The sequence below is a fragment of the Lampris incognitus genome, chromosome 2 (genome assembly GCF_029633865.1).
Source record: "Lampris incognitus isolate fLamInc1 chromosome 2, fLamInc1.hap2, whole genome shotgun sequence".
Lineage (NCBI taxonomy): Eukaryota > Metazoa > Chordata > Actinopteri > Lampriformes > Lampridae > Lampris > Lampris incognitus.
In genome coordinates, this window is record NC_079212.1 from 109000356 (window position 1) to 109017863 (window position 17508).

Here is a 17508-nt window from a genome sequence, read left to right on the forward strand (position 1 = left end):
GGGTAGGGGTCTGGGTCTATTGTCCCATAGGGGCTCTGTGAGTGAGTTTCCACTGGTTTCCCACACTCTGTCCTTTCACCGCATTCACCGGAGGAACAATGGACGTGTGTCTTATTACACATCACATTATCTATATAGTGTGACCCCATAGTTCAAGAGGGGACACAGTAAATCTTAACTGCGGACCACAAAAAAACTTTAACAGTTCATCACCTCAATATACGGAATTATTCAGACAAAAAAAAAAACAAAACTTCGGATACATTAAATGTATGTTGAATTTACAAAGAAAATGTCTGCCCTGGCATATATTTGGAGGTCTAACCCTTGCTGAAACTAGCTTTTTTCAGCATCACCCCAGCACACATTTATATACTTATACATAGTATTCATACTTGAGACCAACCAAGTCCAACCAAAGTCCACTGTTCACCACACGCACAGCAGCAGTAAAAGGTTCAAAAACTTACACTAGGCCTACCTTCATTTATCCTACCCCAAAGTTTTCCAGCTTGCCTTGGGATTTAAACTAACAACTCCTAGGTCTCACACCCTTTTCTCTAACCTCCAGCATAGGCGGATTATGAGAAAATTGACCCCTGGGCACAGGTGTGTAACCCCCCCCCCCCACTGACTTGCAGCCAACAGCACAATAACTAAATTCACCTTTACCTCAACATGATTTAGTGCACATACACACAATTAACACCTACAGCATATTAATTATTAACTAGGCTATTCCTTCACATTTTCAGTAGGACTTTCGGGACTCTGTTATTGACATGAATGCCCTTTCTAAGCCCTTTGACTATGCAACAAGAAATGCAAGGTTAATAACAGTGACTTCATGCAGAGCCTCTGGCTTAGGGGCCCCCTGAGCCTATGGGCCCCTGGGCTTGGACCCTACTAGGCCCGTTCGGTAATCCTCCCATGCCTCCAGGGTCCTTTATTAGTATGACAAATTCAGTCAGTCAACTCAACTTCACTCATTGCAGGACTTCAGACTGATATTGTCATCCTGAATGTGATTAGGAGGCAGACATTAAAGATGGAGAACCTTACTCCGTAAATCTATGATTTGCTACTGTACTATAACAACTAGAGGACCACACCCATCAAAAACAAAATATGCAAGAGAGGGATTTATAGAGGATTTTGTTTATTCAACTAAGCTCAGTGAGGCACAGCCCAGAAAGGCTGCAGCTTGAGGAAGTTTGCAGTGATGACACATCACAACTGAAACTTGGACACATCTCCAAGACACATTGTACTCTATACATAGCACATAGCAGAGAGTAGAGGATTGGTCACCTGTTTAAAACAGACAGATGGCATTTTTTAACATAAACATTTCTTTTACAAAAACTGTTAATCACAACAATGCTAATATGTTTAACATAAAAAAATTCTCATTGATTTCAATAAAAATTCAAATTCAGTGACGGAATAATCTGAACGCAGATAGATTCTTAGTCAGCACACAGTGAGAATATCCTTCTGCCTGGTGCAGGTAAATTAACTTTCCCAGAGGTACAGTCAATGACATACCCACATAGCAAAGCAAATAACATGTCCTCACAGAGGACAACGCATGTCATTTCAAAATAATACAGCATAGTTTATCATTTTGATCATGGTGCTTATCCAAAATGATCATCTTGACCAATCTGAAAACAGATCATCTCTGGACAATCACAAAGATTAAAAGTAAAAAGTTCCCATTATGGGCTGTATACCCCCATACTCTATCAGCTACTCTATTTGAAACAAGATATAAATCCCAGAAACATTCTTAAGCAGTGATCTTTAAACAGATCAATACTATATAATCATAGAGATTAGGCATTTTATGAGCCAAAGGCTGTCACAATACACAGCGAAGAAAAAAAAATTAATTCGCTAATAGAAGTAAGTACAAGTTATGAACCATAAAATCATTCAACAAGGTACAGCCCACAGCAGTGACACATGCTGTTGAATTTTGATTTTCATCGAAAATGCAATTTCTCTCATCCACTGGAGAGGCTTAAAAGTGAAATTATCACATTCTTATAAACAGAACATTATTTGCTTTTCTATAATTTTGTCCTTTAACAAAAAAGGGTTGACAAACTTTTGACCAATGTGGTCGACACTGTTTGAGCAAATAGTTTCACACGTCTGTTTGTCTCTACCAAGGCCTCCAGAGGAGGCTTTTAACTGGACTCTTCTCTTTGGCATCGAGTTGAACGGCAGATGTCAAAAGAGGCAGATCATTCTCGCTTATCTTCTTATCGGCAGAGGTCTGCAAGCTCTGGACGTGGTTCAGGAGTCTATGGTGGGACTGTGTCTTCGTCTCATCCTTGGACAGGATGTGCACCATCTCATGGAAACACCTGGAGTAACCCTGGCTGGCATATGCCGAGCAGGAGGAGGATTTATACTGCAGCTGTTGTCTCATGAAGCAAACCGTCATCTCCAGGATGTCTGCTTTCTCCAGCTTGGAGTCGGGCTGTTGTTTCAGGAACTCTGGACCTAGAAGAGACTTGAGCTGCTCAATGCAGCTGTTGATGCGCTCTCTGCGAAACTTCTCCACCAGCGGTTTTCTTAGCTGCAGAAGGAAGAATAGAGCCATTATTGAAATTACTCTCAAGCACCAACTCAATATGATTAAATAACAAAGAAAAATATCAATGTCTTCATGAGGTTGACTCTTCACATTACCTTGTGGGTCAGAGTATGGGGCTCCTTAGAGTAGGTCATAGCTGTAGTGATTGTAGGTGCCATGGCTGGATCTCTGTACTGCAGAGGTCTCTGCAGAGAGAGTCTGATCACCACTGGTTTCATCCCTACTATTTATAATCCCAAATCTCCATATGAATGTGTGGGTCTTGGTCTGGTTGGACTTTCTCACAGTCTCAGCCAATGGGAGAGTCGGGGATCACAATAAGGAATTCAGAGCAGCCACATGCTCAATGCTCTTATTGCTGAGGGACAATGGTTGGATCTCAGGGGAACAGGTGGAGGGCTGGGTTTGGATGGGACAGGGTGGGGGAGGGTTTGGGGCTGTTGATGGAGAGAGACATTGTGAGAAGCTGGGAAAGTGGTGACCCCATTAAATACAACAGATCTACTGCCCAACATTCGATCAATGACTTTGACAAAGCCTATCCTGTCAATTATCTGGAAGAACTTTTTATTTTCTTCAAAATTGTGTGGTAACTTTTGATCTTGTTCTAACAGCAAACATATAACAAAATAATGCTTCTTTATGAATTTAAGGAGTTCAGACTAGAATGTTTCATAGTATTATGTTGTATTCCTTGGCATCTGAATTATAGTTAAAATTTGTTTATCTATAACTATACATTTAATCATGTTGTTTACATACGCTTTAATTTTCTGTAGCACAAAAAAAGTCACCAAATAATATTTCTACTAAAAATGGCAAAGCTGATGTGGCTCAATATTTTGAGGATTCTGTTTCATTTTCTCGTAATGGTCAGAAAGTGACCAACATTCATTCATTTTGCAGTGATAGGGTCCCTTTCCAGATGTAGCAGATGTTTTCTGTGTCTTGCAGCGTATAGCCGGGGTGAGTAGAGACCTAAAACTGTTTTCCCAGAGTTCTGTGATCAATGAACCACAAAAGCTGATGAATAGACCATTTGTGATGGCGATTAGCCCTTCAGTGCTCCAGTGAAGACTGATTATGACATCATCCGCCATCTGGAGGGAAACAACAACGCTGCTTGGTTTTCCCTCCTTTTTTTGTGCTGCTGTATTGGAGGTTTGCCCTTGTTGAGACCTGCACAGCAGTTATCTATGGTTTGGTTTCCTGGTTTCGATTCATTTCAGTCTGATTCATATTTGGAGTATAGTGCCACCTGTGGAAACTTGGCTGTGCCACAGCTAAATTGCAATTATTAAAAGTGGGCTATATTGAAAACAAGTTGTGTTATTGCTCTTTATGTTTAGTTTTCTTTAGTATTCATAAAAAGACAAACTGCAATTTGCATACCATATCTGAGCTTTAACTAATTACAATGAACATTTTGCAGTGTATGTCATACTAAGGTGATGTTTTCAGAGAGTTGGTGTGATCTTCTGCTTGGATGAAGAAAAACAGACAAAACAGGATCCTATTATTGCTTATATTTCTATTATTAACTTGTTTTTTCTTGCTGTTGGTGTTGTTGTTGTTGGGTTCGAACCCTGGGGTAGTCCAACCTTGGGGGTCATCCCAGGTTGTCCCCTGTGGTGGAGTTTGCATGTTCTCCCCATGTCTGCGTCGGTTTCCTCCGGGTGCTCAGGTTTCCTCCCACAGTCCAAAGACATGCAGGTCAGGTGAATCGGCCGTACTAAATTGTCTCTAGATGTGACTGTGTGTGTGTGTGTGTGTGTGTGTGTGTGTGTGTGTGTGTGTGTGTGTGTGTGTGGGCCCTGTGATGGCCTGTCCAGGGTGTCTCCCTGCCTGCCACCCAGTGACTACTGGGATAGGCTCCAGCATCCCCGCGACCCTGAGCAAGGATAAGTGGTTTGGATAATGGAAGAAAGAATGAATGAATGAACTTTTTTTCTCTCTTTCCTGTAGTGTTTTATTATTGAGCATGGAGATTGTAGCCGGTGGAGCTGGGTTCATGCATTAGTTTGAAGCCAGGGAGAAGGAGGAATGGTTCATCTAGGCACCCAGGGACACCGATGCATAAATGATGTCACCTTTTTGTGGGTGTTTCAGCAGTCAGGAGAGACGTGTAGGGACTCTATGACAGTCTGAACTGTGTGTATTTTTGACAGTAAAACAAATATTTGACATGTTCATGCCCTTGCAAAACCATTATTAGACATTGTCACATGCACTTAACTGGGGTGTATTGACTTAGTGCCATGGTTTTGATAAATCTGTCAATGTTATCGTGCTCCATGTGCAAAATATGATTTTCCATTTTATCTCTCCTGTAAAGGGCTTTACACTGCAGTCGCTTGAGCCAAAGCACTTTGCCTCGATGCAGTACCCTGCACCTCTCGGCGATAAACTCATAAGAAAAGAAATGGGGAAATAACATTGATAGAAACTGTTTATTTAGTCATGAACATAAACTTTGTCATAATATAGCATTTATCCATAGAAAAATTGAGCAATAATGCTCAGATTCTGTGATTTCCCTTTAACTAAGGGCCGGTGCCCAGCTTCCCGAGTGTCCAGCACTCCATTGTTTCAGTCATTTCAGTCAGGGCACCTCTCACCTGAAGCAGGTTCAATCTTTTTGAAAGGAAATTTCAGATCTGGGTCAGCAAGTAATGTTCTTAGTGTTGCACGATGCGGGGAGGTTTTCCATACAGGGACAGTTCAGACAGCATCAGAAACGTTGTTAATCAAAGGTAGCTCTATGTAATTAACTTCCCTTCCATCCTTACATTGACCCAAACAAGCCTGTCCACATTAGCTATATTACATTAAAAAAAAAACAATTCACTTGAAGCGTTTCAAGTATAATTTTGCTTAGATCTGGTACGTTTATGTCAACATAGTTCACATGAGACTAGATATGTACAATAGACTTTCCTGAAGAAAGGCTAAAGCAGTACAACTGCTTGGCGCAACGCATATAATGCATTTCAAGAATAAACTCAGATTTCAAACAAATAGAAAAAGGGGGCAGCAATTAATCTCCATATAATGTTATACAGAGATTAGCAATCATGAAGAAAAAAAGCAGCGACAGCAAAAAACAACACCTGAACATCTCTCAAATCAAATCCGGTCCATATTCAGACAACTAAAGAAAATGCAAGCATCTATAGGCAGCTTGTGAGACTTCTCAGTTCCTTTATCGAGTCCTGGTTCACATTAAAGGCACAGTGGTGCCACATCCTCCTCCGAGTTGGGAAACAGACGTAGTATCTCCCGTGAACATTTGGAGTAGCCGTTGTGTGACAGCAAGGCCTTTCTCAGTGTGAAGAAGGAGGCGGTCTTCTCCAGGACGTCTGAAGCAGGGATGCCATTCTGCAGATGTTCCCCAATCAGCGCCTTCAGTTTCTCCATGCCGCTGCAGCATTTCCTCTCCAGCATGTGGAGTTTACACCTGAGACAAACGAAACCAACATCAATACATCCGCTCAAAAATGCTCATCATTCCCCAACTCTCAGATGCTGTGATATTAGATATTACACAATGGTGTTTGATGCTTTTAGTGTTTTTTGTTTTAATTTTGAAAATACTGTTTACATCCTTGTCTCTGTGTTAACATTCTTTGCATATGCAAATCAATTTGTCATGAAATAGATATTATCTTATTGCATCACCATTTCATCTAATTGTATGGATGACAATCTTCAACCAGGTCATAAATATTCAATTATATTGCAACTTTACTTACCTAAAATACTGTTCATTCATGCTAACATGAAGACCAAGATCCATGTAGGTAGCCATTTTCAAATTTAGGACTTGAGTTTAGCTTTTTTTTAGAAATTAAAAATGATTGAAATTGTGCCGTTGGTCTGGATGCAGGATGCCTCAGGATTGTGTATCTCTTGCTGCAGTCGTTTGTTAGCTGGTGGTTCACGAAATCTTCTCTGTTAATCTCTGCGTCGGCACGCTGAATTTATGCTCCACTTCCTGAGCGGTCTCTGCTGTCTAGCCAATCCAGAGGCTGAGCGCTTCGGATAATGGTCTGAATTTAATGGCTGTCACATGGAACAGGTGGGATGTTGTTCTCCAAGCCATATGTCAATGAGATGAGCCAAACTATTCCCTGGGAAAGTGCCTGTGCCCATGTGGGCTTATCCAAATCAGGTTTCTAATTAAAACTTAATTCATTCCCTAGCAAGTGTTACATGAGTGATATATAACACTGACAGCTATCAGGAAATAGAAAATGTTTCAAAATTCCCAGTGATCTTTTTTTTTTTTAAGAATCCAGTTCATGTTTCAATCAGGGATATTAAAATAATGTACAGATAGAAACTCTGCAGAACAGCAGAAACATACATATGTATTAAAAGTGATCAGTTATTATTTATAAAATCCAATAATCTGATAATATAAGTTAAGATAAAAATACAAGGGATACAATTTTATTTATTTATTTATTTTTAGTTCTGCAAGCCAGATGGGACAAGCACAGTAAACTATCAACTATCAATAAGTTTTTTTTTGTTTTTTTGGCTGAGGCATGGGAACAGGCCCGAGGCTTTTGTGAGAGCAGGCACACTTGTATTGTGTGGGCAGCCGGGCGGGCTGCATACAGAAGTGTGGGAGGCCATGCGTGGCGGTGGCTCCCAGCTCAGGAGGGAGGAGGGCGTGTGACCGGGGCACGCTCAGCCTTGTGCAGGGAGCCAGCTGTGGAGGCTCAGAGGAGGCAAGGGTGCTGTCTATAGGACCACTGGGAAACCTGAGACTCTGCACAGACAGACTGACTGACAGGCAGACAGACAGATAGGGAGACAGACAGACAGACAGACAGATAGATAGGGAGACAGATGAACACTAGATAAGTAGAGATGGGCTGATGGTAAATCTATCCAAATTCACTTCTGATGCATTTTTCATCGTGAAATAATAGTAAACCCACCTTTCTGTAGACACCTATCTCACTTATCAAGTATTTCGCTTTTGAGACAATTATCTCAAAATTAAGATTTCAAGAAAATAAAACAGAATAACGTTGTATATCCATGGCTTTTTACTTTGTAGCTTACCACTAGAAAACAAGAGGCAACCAGCCCCCACCAACAATGTTTATTCAGTCTAAAGTAGTGATGTGATCTTTTTCAATTCCTTGAAAAATCTTGTCTTTTAAAGTACAGGAAAAACTGTTGAAAGTTGACAATATATAATTTAGTTTACATTTGTTGATTTTTCCTGTTGTGGTGTAGTGTTGTTATTCTATGTGAAGTACACTGAGAGAGCCACGAATCCAGAGTCAAGTTCCATGTATGTGCAAACCTACATGGCCAACACACACGATTCTGATTCGGATTTTCTGTGCAACACAAGCTTGTGTAGCATTATATTTCAAAGAACAGTAATAATTGACTCTACTTGTTTACGTAAAAAGCTGACAGCTGAGTCCCCACACAGACAGACAGACAGACAGACAGACAGACAGATAGATAGATAGATAGATAGATAGATAGATAGATAGATAGATAGATAGATAGATAGATAGATAGATAGATAGATAGATAGATAGATAGATAGATAGATAGATAAATCCTAGAAAAGTAAAATGAAATAATGTTAAAAGGTAATGTAATGTAATGTAAAAGGTAAAAAGCCAGTCATGAAGGCAACTAGTAGCCACTATATGAGGTGTAGTATATGCCATAGAAAGTTCCACTCAGGATTTGCAAAGTTCATATCCTATGCCATGTGATGAAAAGTGTGTTGTCGGTAAAAGTCATTGATCCCAACATCAGGCAGCAGATCTGCTCCCTTTACAGGGTCACCACTTTCCCAGATTCACACAAAGTCTCTCTCCATCATCCCTCAGCCCTCCACCTGTTCCCCTGAGATCCAACCATTGTCCTTCAGCAATAAGAGCATTGAGCATGTGGCTGCTCTCAATTCCTTATTGTGATCCTCAACTCTCCCATTGGCTGAGACTGTGAGAAAGTCCAACCAGACCAAGACCCACACATTCATATGGAGATTTGGGAATATAAATAGGAGGAATGAAGCCAGTGGAGATCAGACTCTCTCTACAGAGACCTCTGCATCACAGATATCCAGCCATGACACCTACAATCACTACAGCTATGACCTACTCTAAGGAGCCACAGACTCTGACCCACAAGGTAATGTGAAGACTCAAGTCAATGGAGACATTAACAATATTCTCGATTATTTGATATTATCCATTTATTATTTATCTATATTATTCATACTCATTCTGTGCTTTCAGAATACATACTTATTCATGACTTTCTTCTTTCTCTCCTCCGCAGCAATGAAATCCCCTGTCAGAAAAGCAAGTCAACAGCTACATTGAGAAGCATGAGCAGTATTTCCTGGCTCCTCGGTTCCTCAGATAACTGCCAGAGATGATATGTTGCTTTACAGGGCAAAAGCAACACTATCGAAGTGAAAATTCCTCCTCCTGCTGAACATCTGCCTATCGGGGCTATGTCCAGATGTGTCTGAGAGATGATGAACCATCCTGTTCAAGAGGACAGTCCCAGAGAAGGACTGCAGGACAACTTTCAGTTTTTCTTTTTAGTACCTGTGGTTGTCCTCTGTTATAATGGTGCAAAGTGATGAGCCTCCTCTGAGCTCCCATGTTCAACCCGGTGAAGAGAAGAGTCGGCTCAGCAGCCGCCCCTGGCGGCTCTGATAGAGCACTGCCACTGGGGCTTTGCTAGTGGAAAACTGTGACTACACTGGTAAAACTTTGTTGTAGAAAGACATTATGATTGGAAGTTGAAGACAGATTTCTGTATGAACAGAAGGTCTTGGTTTGACAACAGAGCTTCATTGACAGAAGTTTTAAATTTCATTTTCTATCAAAATAATGAAATGTTATGAGATTTTTAACTGCAACAACCTTTGGTGTTTTGAATGACTCTAGGATTGATTATTCGCTAGATTATATTGATCAATGTGATCAGATACGTCTTTCTGATTTGACAGCATTTTGCCATAGACTCATCCCACCTTGGATTCTATGATTATGAAAATTTTCCCAAATGGATATTTTTTAATCTTTGTGATTGCCTACAAGATTATCTGTTTTAGGATCAATTAATTGTCTCTGCAGACTTATTTGAAAAGTGTAAATGATTTGATTGATGATTAACACCATGTGTACTGATATTGATAGCCTAATTGACTTAATAATGTCCTTCTTGTTAAGTTGTAACATTTTCTTTACTATGTAGACTGGTTTGTATACTCAATTACCCTTCCACTGTTTGGGGTATTTACTCATATTGTGTAGAATTATATAACATCCATGTGATTATCAACACCTTATCATTTTTTTGTGATGTATATAGCTTGCCATGCATCATGGTGCACAGAAGTTATAATTGCATTGTAAATAATTGTTTATGTTAAACATTGTTATCTGTCTTTTTCCATCAGATGTTTAAATTTCTACTCAGTTTGAGTACAATGTGTCTTGGCAGTGTGTCCAAGTCCCTGTTGTGATGTGTCATCACGTCTGTCCACTGTTAACAGAGTCATTTGTCCTTTACATGACACACTGAGATTTATCTAATAAACAAATGTTAACAGCAACAGCCTCTGGTACTGTGGGTTATTATAGATAAGGTTTACTATATTGATTTAAGAACTTTATTATAACAACCCTGTCTGACCATACTGTTAGCGTCTTAGATGTGGCCTTGCACTACAAGATGATGGTGCTTGACTTGAATACTTTAAGTCCAAAGCTCTCAGGTGTGAAGATATTTCACTTTACTGCATAATGTCAAGTTTTATTTGTCATATATAAAAGCAAGTTGACATTTATTTTCACAATGAAGTACTTGGGTACAGTTACAGGGCACAGCATATAGTGCAGTTATAAATGATGCACTTGAAGCAGCACTGTACAGATGTGCACATGCGCCACAAAATTCACTTTACATTAAAAAAAACATATAAAAAAGTGTGTTCAGGGTAAATACTTCTTCTTTCTCCAACCTAAGTAACTTCAGATGGTGATTTCAGAAATTACAGAGAGAAAAAAAGGTAAATATTAATGCGGTAAATTGGAGAGTTACTGCTTCCCTGCCTGACAAATGAGTTCACCATCTGAAAATGAACGTGCTGTGTAAGAAGACACACACCTATTGTCCTTCCCATGACAGTAAATGGAAAACATGTGGGAAACCAGTGCCAAGTCTCTCAGGGCCACTGTGGGACCACAGATCCACTCTTCTACCCCTGGGGCAGGGAGAAGACAGGGAGGAATAATCACATAGAGATAAACTAAAATTCAAAGAGTCTGATTTATTGTTCCTCATTCTATGTTTTCACAAATCTACAAACACAGCTCTAGCCTGTTGCTTTTCCAATGCCTTTGGTGGACTGAACGATTGAATTGGTTTATAAACCACCTCAGCAAAATATGATTTAAAGCACTGTTAAGTGGGAGACATCCATTAATTTTCTCTCTGAATGGTGTCTTCGCCTTTCTCTTCTTCTGTGTGTGTGAATGTTGTGAGCGATGTGAGTCCCCCCTGTGTGCATGTGTACTCTGTCCTCCTCTCAGGTCTCCATGGCAACCATGGTCACCACTTGGACGCTGCTTGGCATCCTCCTCATCACATTCTTTATATGTCTTATAAAACCCTAAGTTATCCTGTTTCAATGTTATATCCTTCTCTCTCGACAATGTGTGACTAATGTTTTTTTTTATTGTCTTTTCTTCCGTGTATGTGAATGGTGTGATGTGAGTCTCCCCTGTGTACATGTGTAGTCCGTCCTCCTGTCAGGTCTACATGGTGATGGTGGTCGTGTGGTTCAGGTTTTGGCTGTTCCGGTGGCATCTGCCTGTTACAGTTCAGTGAGATTAGCCTCCTCCATCCCACCAGCACCTGGCTATTCTCTGATGGGAACGGGCACACTTCATGACCAAACCATCATAAAACCCTATTATACCAAAAACTACTACCACTACAACTTTCGGCTGCTCCCGTTAGGGGTCGCCACAGTGGATCATCCATTTCCATTTCTTCCTGTCATCTGCATCTTCCTCTATCACACCAGCCACCTGCATGTCCTCCCTCACCACATCCATAAACCTCCTCTTTGGCCTTCCTCTCTTCCTCATCCCTGGCAGCTCCATATTCAGCATCCTTCTCCCAATATACCCAGCATCTCTCCTCCACGCATGTCCAAGCCATCTCAATCCAGCCTCTCTTGCTTTGTCTCCAAACCGTCCAACTTGAGCAGTCCCTCTAATATAATCATTCCTAATCCTGTCCTTCTTCATCACTCCCAATGCAAATCTTAGCATCTTCAACTCTGCCACCTCCAGACTTAATGACCAAACCATCATAAAACCCCTGTTTCTGCTCTATTACACCAAAAACAAACCACATTATTCCATTTCACCATCAATTTTATTGACCGGTCTCCATTCAAACTGATTTAATGAAGTCAATCAAAGACACATATTATACTGGAGTGGCCATATCAATTCAATGAAAGAAAGACAATTGTGAGCACTTGAAACTGAGAAAAAAAGGGAAATACCAGTGGCCCTTCTCTTCTTGCAGATGGCCGGTGACCCAGGCCCCGTCGGCATTATAACGTAACCAGGAGCAACTCCTCATAGGCCATTCAAAGTCCTTTTGTGGCTGTGAAAGAAACTCTGACACATGACACATCTGGACACATATAAACGCATCTGGACATATCTGGACACGTATGAACAAGTCTGGACACATCTGGACACATGTATGCAAATCATCTCAAGCCTTTGCCGAAACCAAAACTATATCTGTTACTACAGCTATGGGGACACGTGTATAAATTTGAGCTACTCTCGTATTTATTTTGTTCTAAACTTCATAACTAAATCAATCAGTGACAGCCTACAGTAGATATATATCCCTTGTTGATATCAGTGAATCCCTGTGAGTCTCACGAGAACATGTGATCGATTGTTTTCAAAACTTACAAAGGTTTTGTTTACAGAAAAGGTGTGGTGACAAGTGGACTAGGGTGATGTGTGATCAGATCATCCAGCATGTGTAAAATGTGTCATTAGGCAGGACTTTATATATCATTGCATCTACATCCATACATGTGTCTATATGTGTACATCATGTATTTATCATAGTTCAACACTCAAGCTTTATTTGTGAATGAGCTAACTGTGTTTTCAAAGAAAATAAAGAATTCAACATTTTTCTTTACCAGTACTGATTGTGTGGTCTTAGTTATGTATTTTATCTTTTCTCACCTTGTAAATATCATAGGCTGTGACCTGCGTGTCTCCGATTTCGTTGTTTATTGAAACAATTACCTGTTTAATGATCAATATTTCTTGAGAATATTACTGTGTTGGATAGAGTCGTGTTATGGCTAACTTGAATTCTGCTTCAACTTTGGGCCGCTTGTTAGTTTTTATTTATGGGATTTTTCATTGCTGATCTGTTTTAAGATCTATTTCTCATAGCAATATTTGTTTTGATTAATTGAATAAGTGATGATGGGGAATCAAATTGTCAAACATCACCAATTGTCATGCTTTTATTTTCCTTAAGAACGTATTGCCACTGCTGATACTTTACTCACTTGGCTGGGTACAATTAGGGGGGAAAAGGGGGGAAAATCCAAAAAAGAAAAAAAAAGACAGACATCTTCCTTGGATATACACAAAAAAGTGATGACATACAATGACCTAATATTTTTTTTTGTTTTTTGTTCATTGGTCTGACAACGACTTCTTCAATTTGTCACTCACCTTGTCAATGTCTTTGGCTCATTCATCAGATCCTATTTTGATGTGACTATATTGTAATCAATTACACATTGATCAATTATTTTTGTATCTTCCACCCCTCATAGTTTTCACCATAAAAACAGACACCAGACAACAGAATATAAGTTGTTTTTGTTTTTTGTTTTTTTGGTGCCTTTCAGCAGTGCTGCAGCAACCCCCTCCACCCCCCACCCCTCCACTTCTCCTCTCCCTAACTCACCACCAAGTGTTGGGGTCACACTCTGTAGCAAATGTGATGGGCCATAAGACACACGCCTATTGTTACTCTAGTGAATGGAGAGAGTGTGGGAAACCAGAGGAAACTCACTCACAGAGCCCCTATGGGACAATAGACCCAGACCCTTACCCTGGGCTGGACAGGGTGGGGTGGGGGTCTGGGCTGGCAGGACAGGTCAAAATAGGGGAGTCCATATGAGGAACAACTGATCTGTTTCAAATCACCCCTTTCAGTTTTAATAAATATAGTTTTCATACAGGAAAAAAAAAGACTATTGTGTATGGTCATGGCAGGGATATACTCCTGTTTCCTGTCATTGCCTTTGACCAAGGCACTGTCTTCAAATCTGGAGCTGGTCCGCAGGCTACCCACTGCTCCTTATGTTTGGGATTGGTTAAATGCAGAGGACAAATTCGCATTTATAAAAATACGTATACTTGGCAAATCAGAATCAGAATCAGAATACTTTATTCATCACCCCAGAAATAAAATGATTTCTTCCTCTTCTATATGTACTTTTTGAATGTCGTATTACTGATATTTAAGGAGGGCAAGATTAACTTAAATCACTACAGGGTCTCTACTGTAGTCTAGTTCCATGTTTTTTCCCATTCATATATTCTTTTTTACTTTTCTGAAAAGTTACAGTATGCTGGAATGTATTAAAACAATACCTTATTAGTTTTGCAAACAACTTGATGTTTTACTCAATGGATGCTTTGAGCACAGATACCATGTGTTTGTTTCTGAAAAGTTTCAAATGTTCTCTGCTTTGGAAAATGAGGGGGAGCTGCTTGCGTGGGGATGAATTAGCATTTAACAAGGCACACGCCTATTGTTGGCCAGAGTCTCTGTCAACGGTGGGAGTGTGGGAAAGCTGTGGAGAGCAGAGTCACAGTTCAGTGGGATTAGCATCCTCCACCCCACCAGCACCTGACTATTCTCTGAGGGGACCTGGCACACTTTGGGGCTTTCACACTCCCAGACCCTCTTTTTCTTCAATAGCTGTGAACTTGCCCAGTCTGACATCATTTTGCAGTAATTTGCTGTAGTCACGAGATTGTGGATGGTACGTTGTCCCAAAACCCTTGTTCTATATTTCCATTTGAGAAAACGAATGGAAATATTGTCTGTGACTGACACAAAAAAAAAAGATTTTTTGAGCTAAATGCTATCTTTTGATAGCAACCATATGAATTTTGAAGCAGTAATATACTGACAAAGAATCTATTGCTAACAAGATGCTAAATGCTGACAGTCTGACTGTAATTTTCCAAAAGAGTGGCCCAGCTAATTAGTTTTATTCACAACATTGCCCTTGTGAGTAAATTATGGCATCAAAAATTCACAAGAGTGCCACTTTAAGACAGCATCTGCCTCATGGATCAATATCAGAAGGTGAATTTACCTTGTGCAAAACAGATCTCATTCCGGGATTTAGTTTTTTCAAATGAAAAACTATCGTGAGGATTTTGGTGTATTCATCTGCCATGTTGCGGAGAATTTTGTCCTGCAAAGTGACAGCATGGCTAGGCCACTCTATTCATCTATCTAAATATTTATCAATATTTTGTTGTTGAATTATACATCTTGCTAGTTAATTATAAACTCTCAAAACCAGCCAGTCTTCTTCATTTTCCACCAGATGGTTTGTTAATTCATGATCTGCCCACAGAATTACTCCTAGCCACCATCCATCACTGAAGCTCCATCCAAAGTCTCTTGAATTGCATTTGACTGCAGGACTTAAGTGCACTCAGCATGGGAAACTCTGTCCAGACAGAGGTCACATCTGCTACATCTGTACGATACAATGTGTATCATCTTAGGATCTTTTTTTTTGGACAAAACATTTTCTTCACATTTTCTCATGCAGAACCATTTATCTTTAACCGTTAAAACAAAAATTGCTTTTTATCATGAGCTTGCAAATAATGAAAATTGTCCCAAGTATTGGATTCTCCAAATTCACCATATGATATGTCTGAAATGTATAGTTATGCAAGAGGGATACTTCAGATGCCTCGTTTGTCAGAACATCAATGATGCTGTCAACTCTCAATTTCTCTTAAATGCCCTTGATTAAAATTTGCCATGTTTTTAGCTCTTCATAATTGTACTGAAAGTGAACAAGAGAACAAGCTTTCCTTTCAAAGAAGTATCCCTGAATCTCTACCTAAATTGTGAAAACATCCCTTTGGCTGACTTGTATCTCAATGGAACTTGAAGTATGTTTGTTTGTGAAGATTTACAGAATTAATTTTAGGCTCCTCCATATGTGATGGGATGAGGTGATATATCTGTATCATTCATTCTAATATCAGGCATTGGATCTGCTCTCTTTTCAGGTTCACAACTCTGCTCATTTGTGCCATCAGTCAGAGGACCAAAGACACATTCAGTCAGTTTACAGTTACATTCACTACTGACTATCTTTTAGAGACAATTCCTACAGTAAGAGTCTCTCACGTGTGTGATGGGAAGAGGAGCGTGTGCTCAGTAAACATCATTGATCCCAACATCAGGCAGCAGATCTGCTCTCTTTATAGGGTCACCACTTTCCCAGATTCCTACAAAGTCTCTCTCCATCACCCCTCAGCCCTCCACCTGTTCCCCTGAGGTCCAACCATTGTCCCTCAGCAATAAAAGCATCGAGCATGTGGCTGCTCTGAACTCCTTATTGTGAGCCCCGACTCTCCCATTGGCTGAGGCTGTGAGAAAATCCAACCAGACCAAGACCCACACATTCATATGGAGATTTGGGAATATAAATAGGAGGGATGAAGCCAGTGGCGATCAAACTCTCTCTACAGAGACCTCTGCAGTACAGAGATCCAACTATGGCACCTACAATTGCTACAGCTATGACCTACTCTAAGGAGCCCCATACTCTGATCCACAAGGTAATGTGAAGACTAAAGTTTATGCAGTCATAAACATAATCATGATAGTTTTATCTGATTCATTTTATGCTGAACTCAAAGTTGTTTTTTATTAGTTTATTAAAGTTTATTTATTATAACTTCTCTCTGCAGCCAAGAAAACCACTGGTGGAGATGTTTCCCAGAGAAGCACATCACCAACAGCACTGAGCAGCTCAAGTCTCTTCTGGTTCCAGAATTTCTAAAACATGACTCCAAGCTGGAGAAAGCAGACATCCTGGAAATGGCAGTTTGTCTTCTGAGCAAGTGTAAATCTGCCAGCCAGGGTTACTTCAAGTGCATCCAAGACATGGTGCATTTCCTGTCCAAGGATGAGGTGAAGACACACTCCCACAAAAGACTGCTGGGCCTTTCCAGAACCTACAGTTATGCTCTTATAAGAATCTGAATGAGGCTGATTCACCTTGGCCTGATGTCCCAAGTCAAACTTCACATCACTGAAGAGAAGGGTCCAGTCACCAATGTCCTTTGGAGGCCCCGGTAGAGATATACAGAGATGAACTCAATGTTTGAGCAATGTTGACCACGTTGGTCCAAGCAGGTATTGTCAATGACAGCACAATCTAAATATGAATGGGCCTTTGTCTATGTGTATAGAGGTTGGCATGGGCAAACATGGTTTGACAGTCAGTGTTCCTGACTGAATGAGTGAAAATGTATTTTCTATGATTGTGGTACAAATTCACCCTTTTTACTGCTACTGTGTGGCATGTGTCTTGGAGGGCAAGTCTTGCATATGTTAAGCATGTACAAGGAACTTGTAACTTCTATTACTGTTTGATTTTCAAACTCTTGATTAGAAAAGTGTGGTTTGATAAGAAAATTTAAAAAAAAACAAGAAAAGGTGAAAGTTGTCTTTCATGATGAGAAAGATAGCATCTAACTAAAGATAGATAGCATCAATTG

General features: G+C 40.1%; 1 protein-coding gene and 1 pseudogene across 1 annotated transcript; one reads left to right on the forward strand and one right to left on the reverse strand.

Annotated features, from left to right (window-relative positions):
- Positions 1–2170: 2170 nt before the first annotated feature.
- Positions 2171–2826, reverse strand: LOC130108121 (transcription factor HES-5-like). Its single transcript, XM_056274971.1, has 2 exons — positions 2704–2826; positions 2171–2590 (listed from the first exon to the last, which is right to left on the reverse strand). Exons 1-2 carry the CDS (start codon positions 2824–2826, stop codon positions 2171–2173), a joined length of 543 nt encoding a protein of 180 aa, XP_056130946.1.
- A 5833-nt stretch (positions 2827–8659) lies between these two features.
- LOC130131455 (transcription factor HES-5-like) lies at positions 8660–17086 on the forward strand (annotated as a pseudogene).
- Positions 17087–17508: the final 422 nt, after the last annotated feature.

Bases quoted from the DNA above. Each gene is read 5' to 3' on its own strand.
- LOC130108121 (XM_056274971.1), bottom strand. From the start codon at position 2,826: ATGAAACCAGTGGTGATCAGACTCTCTCTGCAGAGACCTCTGCAGTAC. The intron at 2,591-2,703 runs GTAATGTGAAGA...TTCCTTCTGCAG, and splicing joins CCCATACTCTGACCCACAAG to CTAAGAAAACCGCTGGTGGA.